At 33.2% G+C, this 10,601-nt stretch overlaps 1 protein-coding gene across 1 annotated transcript in view; it reads right to left on the bottom strand.

Annotated features, from left to right (window-relative positions):
* COL21A1 (collagen, type XXI, alpha 1) overlaps positions 1 to 10,601 on the bottom strand; it is a 203,013-nt gene that overhangs the window by 108,998 nt on the left and 83,414 nt on the right. The window contains exons 6-9 of the mRNA XM_011960186.1: positions 4,416 to 4,584; positions 4,105 to 4,321; positions 1,577 to 1,750; positions 361 to 438 (exon numbers count right to left, since the gene is read on the bottom strand). Of these exons, the coding sequence (XP_011815576.1) occupies positions 361 to 438; positions 1,577 to 1,750; positions 4,105 to 4,321; positions 4,416 to 4,584 (638 nt within the window). The remainder of the gene's footprint in view (positions 1 to 360; positions 439 to 1,576; positions 1,751 to 4,104; positions 4,322 to 4,415; positions 4,585 to 10,601) is intronic.

Here is a 10,601-nt window from a genome sequence, read left to right as displayed (position 1 = left end):
CTCAGGAGGCTGAGGCAGGAGAATTGCTTGAACCCAGGAGGCAGAGGTTGCAGTGAGCTGAGATCGCGCCACTGCACTCCAGCCTGGGTGACAAGAGTGAGACTCTGACTCAAAACAAAACAAAACAAGAAAACATTTTCTTGTGGTCTTTCATTCACACTCGCACAATGACACATAACAACTTCATTTCAACTATAACCTCAAAATAAGTTTTCTTCATGTAACTTCACTTCCACTAGCATTAAAAAATAAAATTAATTCTACATATTAAATTAATACTCAGATATTATCTGCTTTTTATTTATTGTTTTGAAAGTACTAAAGCAACATCTGGGAAAAAAAACAATCCCTCCTACTTACAAATCCAGGAATCTCACATGCTGTCTCCCGGTTGTTCTGTTCTGGGTCACAGTAGATTCGCAACTTTTGGACATCAAACTAAAAACATAAACCCAGTAGAATTAAAGTCGAGGCACAGCAAATTGTTTTACAAGAGCAACTCAGATACATAGAAACATCCACTATGGTTGGTAATTGTGTAAGGTTTACATCACAGCATTTAACTAAAACAATAAAAATACAAAATTTTAATACTTAACATACACTATAAAGATGTGATGCGACATAACCACTGAAGAAAAATTCCCTAGCACCGAGAGCAGATCTCCAATTTTCTCCCGGAACTCAGTGAGGCTTTTTTAGTACTCCTGTATTAAAAGCTAATCTAAAGAGCACTTTGTAGGACACTTAAAAGACTTCCCAGGTTTTCTGTGTTTTTCCTGATCTCTACAACAGTCCTGATGGTGTAGGGTGGACTGAAGAAACCGTCTTTGGTCTTTGCTGTTTAGTTGCCGGCATGGAGTGTTGTGTGATTAGTAGGCCCAGCACCTGTTAATGTTTATTTACTACAATTTGACATGTAGCATTAATTCATAGAGGCCACATGTGTAAACACACATACGAAAATGACAGAGTCTTCCTTTAATAGAAACAGTGCAGGAGGGACATACCTTTCAAATAAAGGATTTTTCTAGACATGGCGTTTACAGACACATTTCTCCATCCAAAAACAGATACTCCGGTTTAAGAAGGTATCAAAAAGTCAAAACAAAACTTGTAGGTATAATTTGAACATACCACAATTGCTTTATTTTTAAGGAACAGTTTTGTTTGTGAAGAACCCTGACATGAATTAATCTAATTTTATCCTTGCAGCTGCAAAGACCTTTTTATAGCCCCACTTACAGATGAAACTATATTCTCTTTTCCAAATTCATTACTTAAACTATGTTTCTCTTGGGAAACATGAAATTAATGTTTCCTAGAAATGTAGAATTCTATCCTGAACCCAGGGGAACATTTTTCTAAATATTCTTATAAAATAGATTAAGTCCAATTCTGCATTTTAATATATATACATACACAAAATTTCACTAATGAACTGACCACATTTTGGTGAACAACTTAAGGGAATTCATAATTAAGTTAAATACAATTAAATGTGGTAAAAACTATTACAAAGGAGAGCAAAAGTTTCATTCTATATAATTCAAAGAGTGAATCATTATGTATCTACCTGAACAGTTTCTTCTTTTCCCGAATATTTTCCAATTTGAGTTTGCCCATTGATCAAGATCCCTAAAACTGGATGTAAGGGCTTGTTTTCAATTTGCTGGTCATCAATATACAGAGTTACATCTTGCTCTGTTACTAAGAGACGAATTTGGTGCCAGCCTTCATCAAACAACGTCTACAAAAAGAAAGTGTGGAAGATTCATCAATAAAGCCCCTAACAATATTTTATTTTCTTTGTTCTTACTCCCTTGCCCCCAACCATTGCTGAGAAACTTCATCCCATAAAGACTGACTGTATTATACATTAATTCATCCTAACCCAAGCTGGACCTCATATGCTACCCACCAATTCTTTCATTAATCCTTATCTGAGTTCCTATTACATATTTCAAAGAAATTGTGTCAAATAACTTACTAAAGCAACTCCCTCAACATCATAAATGAGTTTAATAATCTCTGAATCCAAATGGCTTCTCTCCTGCCTCATCTTGTTATTTCATTGCAACTTTGGGCCCCATAACTAGTCAATCTTCCTTGATATTCTCACTCAACTTTTGGGATTCAAACCATCTTGATCATTTTCATTTCTTCCTCTCTAGTTGCTGATTCTCTCTCTCTGTCTCTGAGTGTTCTTCTCCCTCAACCTACCCTTTAATGAAGGCATTCCTCATAGGTCTGTTCTGGACATTTTTCACTCTCTCTTTGACTCATTCATTCCTCCAGGCCAATTATCACTGCTATGTAATAACTCCCATGTCTACACTAACAGCCTGTACCTCTCCTACGCATGGGTCCTATAATTCTAATACTAGGTAGAATAATTTTTCAGATGTTTCACAATTAGCCCAACAAGGTATGTAACAAAATAAACTTGAACTACTCCCCAGAATTTTATTCCTGACCCTAGGTCCCTACATAATAGCATCCTCTAAACATAAGTTTCTTTCTTTGAGTTGCAGTAACTAACCAGATGCAGAGTTCTACCCAATATATTTATTCAACATGACTCTAATTCATTTCTTCATTTTCATTGTCACCACCATAATTGAGGCTCATGGAACTCTTGTTTTACTTCAATAATTTTCAAATCTATCTTGATCTCTGACCCTTTCATTTCCAAGCCATCCTTCACATCACCACTAGAATTAATCTCTCTCCCTACAGTTCTGTTAGGGGAGATGTTCCATCTTATTAATTTCTGTATCCCCAGGATCTGGCCTAATTTTAGGATAAAGTTGAAAGTATTATTTATGCACAGAAGAAGAAAAAGAAGTAGAGAAGATTGCCTTGACCCTGATACACTTATGGTCAAGAACTTTTGATGAAACACTCACTGAATAAAGTCAAAACCACATTAACTGGCTTTCCAGGCCCCTCATAAATTGGGCTTGCACCTAGATAGCTTTTTCTTCCATGCATCTTATACTCTAAACACAGAAGAGTCACTTTGCATTCTCTAAATAAAAACCCTGCATTTTATTACACACATGATGACTCAATACTGAATCATTTATTTAATGTGCCCTTATATCCATCTCCATCAAAATGCTATACATCCTGAAAGGTCCAGTTCAAAAATTATTTCATTTGTGCAGATTTCTTCTTACTTTATGTTAGAACACATTTTCCCATCCACACTCCACTAACATTTTGTACTTCTATTTGATACCTGTTGCCTTGAATATCCTATTATAAATAAACTCCTTGAAGGTAAAAAACATGCCTTATTCATTTGTCATTTCTTACAGAATCTAGCACATTAGCTTTAATGAAGATAGCAGACAACAAATTTTTTAAATGTAATATATGTACTAAATGAAGAAATTGCATACTTTATGTTACCATATATATTTCCTAAACTGTGTAATATGCCTTTAGATTATCATAATTATAATAATAAGCAAAACTTAATTACTTTTATTATTGCATCTGGATTCTGAAAACATGATTTTGAAAATAAACCTTTTAAAGTTTATATATTCTATTAAATATGTATTCCATTTGGGGAAATAAAATGTCCTCCTAAATTAAGGTAAATTTCATGTCTATTATCTACCTGGTATTTAATATTCTAAGAGATACGTCTTTATGTAAATATCCTATAGAACATGGCAGTGTAAAACAGACCAATATGGACTTTGAAGTCAACTAGACCCAAAATTTAATTCCTGATGTCATCACTTATTAGCTGTTCTACTTTGAGGGAGAACTTAACATACTTGAATATTAGTTCGTCTGCAAAATGGGAGCAATGGTTTCTTTATTGGATGGCTATTATAATTAAATATGCCTGGTACCTAGTAGCAGGCACTCAAAATATGTCAGTTACCCTCAGCATTTGTCCCCATATTGATCAAGAAACAATTTTCCTTTCTTTGTTAGTTTTCCTCAACACAGAAACATTAAAATTTAAGGTAAAAATATTTCCAGTCATGTTAAAATTACAGCCCTATTTTTCCCAACACACATAAACCCAATGGTGCTTCCCCATTAATATCATAATCATGGTATTATCCCAGGCATCTTTACCTTAACTTGAGGGTTAGCAAAGGTAACCACTTGTGAGCCATTAATTATGCTGGTTGTTGTAAATAATAATATTTTGTCCACACCATTTAAGGTAACTGCTATTTGCGGCCTTCCATCAATAGTTAATATTCTCCATAAATCCCATATTTTCTTGACCTTAAATCTTTGGGTAGACACAAATACATACGATGGAGGAAGACCTTCTGGGAAAACATTGCTAGAAAAAGAAGAGCAAGTGTAAGCTTAAAGAATTCTTGACATGTCCATAGACATATGCCCCCAAAAAAGTTGTGTCAACATATAATATATACCTTGTGAGTTCTGATAAATCAACTTTTGATGTTACTTCATATCCTTTTATCTTTTTTGGTGAAAGCTGTATTCTTTTCTTAACCTTTTTATTTACATCTAAACCTAAAAGAATATCAAATCCCCTTTCATCACGAGCTGCCACTGGAATTCGTGTTGGACAGACAGATTCTATAAAGCAAAAGCAATAAAAGTTGATTAATCATGGACAACTCAAACAAGAAAAGAAAAATCAAGGGAGAAATACTAAATAATATAGTATTCTATAATTAGAATTATAAAATCTACATATGTATACAAATGTATAGTATATAAATGTACATGAATACATTTTCTGAGAAAATGTAGAAATATTTTACACATTTAAGAGTGAGATCTTAATATGCTTTTTTCTCTAAAAATGGGGGATAAATATAAAACAAAAATATAAGATAAATATTTGTTAATGTATTGTCTTTAGCAAAAAATTGAGACAATAGGAATATGAGACAATCTAACACCTATGGAAAAGAAAAGCAATGGAACAGGATTTGTGATTCTCATCCAGGATTTCCTATCAACTAGTCATGCAACTTTGGATAATGCTCTTAATTTATTGAATTCAAAAATGAACACTGAATTCTTTTCTTGCATTCTTAGCATTTAAGGGGTAAAATTTATTTTCTGTTCTTGATTTTCTTTCCAGTTCAAGCAGCTTATATTTCCACAGCTCAAATATCATTAGTCTATCTCTCTGGAAAAAACTTAACCTGGGTCCCATCTAGTCATGAAAGTTCTTCAATTGGACATATTATCTCATCTATAATTAATTATACATTAATCATACTTATAAAGAGTATTTTCTTAAGAATAATCATTAGCATTACATAGTCAGCTATATAAGTAATAAGTATGATATATTTTAGCTGAAGAATACAATAACTGAAAAAAATTACTAAAGATGATTAATAGCAGACTTTAACAAGCAGAGGGGAAAGAATCAGCAAACTCAATAATTGGTCATTTGAAATTATCCAGTTAGAGAAACAAAAAGAAAAAGGAATGAGAAAGAGTGAAGAAAGCCTAAGAGATTTATGTAACACCATCAAGCACACCAATATATGCATTTTGGAAGTTCCAGGAAAAAAAAAGAAGAGGGTGAAAGGTGGACAAAAAGCTTATTTAAAGAAATGAGGCCAACAACTTCCCAAATCTGGAAAATGATATGGACACTCGAATTCAAGAAGCCTAATATATGCTAAGTTAAACCCAAAGAAATCCACATTGAGACACATTATAATCCAACTGTCAAAAGTTAAAGGCGAAGATCACATTTTGAAAACAGCAAGAAAAAAAAAAGAGACTTGTTATGTACAAGGGAACCTTGGTAAGACTATCAGCAGATTTCTCAATAGCACCATTACAGGCCAGGAGTGGGATGACATATTCAAAGTGCTGAAAGGAAAAAAAGAAAAAAAAAACCTGCCAACCAAGAATGCTACGATTGGCAAAACTGTTCTTCAAAAATGAAGGAGAAATAAAGACTTTTCCAGATAAACATAAGCTGAGGAAGTTCATCACCATCAGACCCGCCTTATAAGAAATTCTCAAGGAGTCCTTCAAGATCAAACAAAAGTATACTAAACAGCAACATAAAAGCATAAGATAGTATAAATTTTTTCTGATAAAAGTAAATATATAGACAGAGAATACTGTAATACTGTAATAGTGGTACATAAATGACTTTTAATTCTGGTGTAAAAGTTAAAAGAAAAGCATTTTTAAAAACTGTAACTTAAAAATATGTTAACAGATATAAAATATAAAAAGATGCAATTTGTGGCATCAGTAACAAAGGAGAGGTAATAAAAATATAGAATATTTATATGTAATTTAATTTCATACCAACTTAAAATAAGTTGTTATAATTACATGATGTTTCATATAACCCCTCTGATAACCTCAAAGAAAATATTTGTGGAAGATAAATAAAATGATAAAGGACATCACTACAAAAAAAGCAATAAAACACAAAGGAAGACAGTAAACAAAAAAAGGGACAAAAAGCTACAGGAAAGACAGAAAATAATTACCAAAATGGCAATAATAATTTTTCCTATCAGTAATTACCTTAAATTTAAGTGACTATATTCCTTAATCAAAGTACATAGAGAGGCTGAATGGTTTAGAGCTATAAATCCAATTATGTACTATCTATAAAAGATTCTAGCCTGGGCAACATGGCAAAATTCCATCTCTACAAAAACAAAAACAAAAGTAAACAAACAAAAACAACAAAGTTAGCCAGGCATGGTGGCTTGTGCCTGTAGTCCCAGCTACTCAGGAGGCTGAGGTGGGAGGATTGACTGAGTCTGGGAGGTTGAAGCTGCAGTGAGCTATGATCATGCCACTGCACTCCAGCCTGGGCAACAGAATGAGACAAAGGAAAGGGAAAGGGAAAGGGAAAGGGGAAGGGGGAGGGGAGGGAAGAGAAAGAAAGGGAAGGGAAGGAGGGAAGGGGAAAAAGAAAAGGAAAAGAAAAGAGAAAGAAAGAAAAGAGAAAAGAAATGAAAAGGAATCACTTTAAATTTAAGGACACACATAGGCTGTAAGTGAAAAAATGAAAAAAGATATTCCATGCAAATGGTAGCCAAAAGACATCAGAGATGTCTATACTTACATCACACAGTACAAAACAATAACAAGAGACAAAGAAAGATATCCTATTATGATAAAAGGGTCAATTCACCAGGAAGATATAATAATTATGATTATATATGCAGCCAACACCATGGTAACAAAAATATGAGGCAGACATTTACAGAACTGAAGGGAGAAATAGACAGAAACACAAAAATAGTAGAGGATTTCAATAATGATTAGAACATTCAAACAGAAGATCAATAAAGAAATAGAAGACTTGAACATAGACCAAATGAACCTAGCAGACACATACAGAATTATTTCACCAAACAGCAGTAGAATACACATTCCCTTCAACTGCACATGAAACATTCTCCAGGACAGACTATATGTTAAATCACAAAACATGTCTTATTTAAGAAGACTGAAATCAACACCAGTGTATTTTTCAACCACGGTGGAATAAAACTAAAAATTAACAACAGGAGGAAAATTGAAAAATTCACAAATATGTAAAAATTAAATAGCACACTTCTGAATAACCATTAGGTCAAAGAAGAAATCAGAGACAAAGTTAGAAAATACCTGATGAAAACAAAAACACAATATCCAAAATTTATGAGATGCAGGAAAACAGTACTAAGATAGAAGTTTATAGCAATAAATGCCTACATTAAAAAAGAAAAAGGATATCAGATAAACAACTTTACACCTCAAGGACCTACAAAAAAAAAAAAAAAGACAAACTAAACCCGAAGTTAGCAGGAATAAAAAAATAATTCAGATTTAAGCAGAAATAAATAAAATAGAAAATAGAAAGAAATCAACAAAGCTAAGAGTTGCTTTTTTTTGGAAAAAAATCAACAAAATCGACAAACCTTTAACTAGATTAAGTGAAAAGAGAGAAGACTCAAATAAAACAAGAAGTGAAAGAAGAGATATTACAATTGATGCCACAGAAATAAAAAAGATTTTAAGTGACCACTATGGACAACTATATATCAACAAACTGGTAACCTAGAAGAAACAGAAAAATTCCTAGAACACATAACCTACCAAAACTGAAACATGAATAAATAGAATATACGAACAGACCTATAACTACAGATTAAAGGAAATTTAAATCAGTAATCAAAACACCCCAACAATAAACGCCTAGTACCAGGTGGCTTCAGTGGTGAATTCTATCAGACATTTAAAGAAGAATTAATACCTATCTTTCTTAAGATCCTTCTAAAAATTGAAGAGGAGTGAACACTGGCCTTATTTTTATAAGGCCAGCATTAACCTGATACCAAAGCCAGTAAAAGATACCATAATAAAATAAAACTACAAGCCAATATCCCTGATGAATACAGATGTAAATATCCCCAATGAAATACTAACAAACTGAATTTAACAGTACATCAAAAACATTATACACCATGACCAAATGGAAATTATCCACAGGATGAAAGAGTTTGACATATAAAATCAATAAACGTGTCATTGACAGAATGAAGGATAAAGACAACATGATCATCTCAATGGAGGCAGAAAAAATTGACAAAAATCAGCACTATTTTATGATTAAAGCACACAACAAGTAAGGAATAGAAGGAAACTACTTTAACATAATAAAGACCATATTTGAAAAGTTCACAGCCACCATCATACTCAATGGTAAAATGTTAAAAGATTTTCCTCTAATTCTGTGAAGAAACTCATTGGTAGCTTGATGGGGATGGCATTGAATCTATAAATAACCTTGGGCAGTATGGCCATTTTCACGATATGGATTCTTCCTATCCATGAGCATGGTATGTTCTTCCATTTGTTTGTGTCCTCTTTTATTTCACTGAGCAGTGGTTTGTAGTTCTCCTTGAAGAGGTCCTTTACATCCCTTGTAAGTTGGATTGCTAGGTATTTTATTCTCTTTGAAGCAATTGTGAATGGAAGTCCATCTGTGACAGACTGGATTAAGAAAATGTGGCACATATACACCATGAAATACTATGCAGCCATAAAAAGGGATGATTTTGTGTCCTTTGTAGGGACATGGATGCAGCTGGAAACCATCATTCTTAGCAAACTATCACAAGAAGAGAAAACCAAACACCGCATGTTCTCACTCATAGGTGGGAACTGAACAATGAGATCACTTGGACTCAGGAAGGGGAACACCACACACCGGGGCCTATCATGGGGAGGGGGGAGGGGGGAGGGATTGCACTGGGAGTTGTACCTGATATAAATGACGAATTGATGGGTGCTGACGAGTTGATGGGTGCAGCACACCAACATGGCTCAAGTATACATATGTAACAAACCTGCACGCTATGCACATGTACCCTAGAACGTAAAGCATAATAATAATAATAATAATAAAAAGATTTTCCTCTAAGATGAAGAACAAGATAAAGATGCCTAATTTCACCACTTCTACTCAACATTGTACTAGCCAGAGGAATTAGGCAAGAAAATAAATAAAAGGGATTCAAATCACAAAAGAAAATTATCTCTGTTCACAGATAGCATGAATAAATATAGAAAACCCTAATGATTATACATAAAAGATTCCATGCCAAAAAAATGGTTAGAATAAACCAATTAAGCAAAGTTGGAGAATACAAACATACAAAAATCAGTTGTGTTCCTATACAGTAACAACAATTTAAAAAGGACATTAAGAAAATAATCCCATTTACAAAGCATAAAAATAATAAAATACTTAGAAATAAACTTAACCAAAGAATCAAAAAAACTTGTACATTGAAAACTACAAAATATTGATAAAAGAAACTGAAGAAGGAATAAATGGAGATATATCTTGTGTTCATGGATTGGTAGACAATATTACTTAAAAACTCCACACTGCCTAATGTGATCTACAGATTCAATGCAATCCCTATAAAAATCCCAATGACATTTTTTATAGAAATAGAAAAAGCATTCCTAAAATTTATATGAAACCTCAAAAGACCTAAGTCAAAACAATCTTGGGAAACAAAAATTAAACTGGAGGCCTCATACTTCCTGATTTCAAAATATATTGCAAAGCTAGAGTAATCAAAACAGTATGCTAAAGGCGTACAAACAAACATATAGACAAATGGAACAGAATAGGAAGCTCAGAAAACACTCTTGCGTGCATCAGTGAAATTATCTTTGACAAGGGTGGTAAGGCTGCCTGATGGGGAAAGGATCTCTTCAATCAATGGTGCTGGGAAAACCAAATATCCACACGCAAAAGAATAATATTGGACCTTTATTTTACACCACATACAAAAAACAATTCAAAGACTTAAACATAAGACCTGAAACCATAACATTTCTAAAAGAAAACTAGGGAAAAGCTTCATAACATTAGTCTGGTAATGATTTCTTGGATTTATTCCAAATTCACCAGCAACAAAAAAAGCAAAAATAGACAACTGAGATTATAGCAAACTAAAAAGCTTCTGTGCAGCAAAGGAGAAAAAAACACTGTAAAAAGGCAATCTATGAAGTAGGATAAAATATTTGCAAACCATATATCTGATAAGGGGTTAACATTCAAAATAAATAAAAAACTCCAACTCAGCAAC

This window comes from Colobus angolensis, unplaced genomic scaffold (genome assembly GCF_000951035.1).
Source record: "Colobus angolensis palliatus isolate OR3802 unplaced genomic scaffold, Cang.pa_1.0 Scaffold51, whole genome shotgun sequence".
Classification (NCBI taxonomy): Eukaryota; Metazoa; Chordata; class Mammalia; order Primates; family Cercopithecidae; genus Colobus; species Colobus angolensis.
Note: the sequence above shows the minus strand (reverse complement) of the source record. Positions and strands in the feature narration are given on the sequence as shown.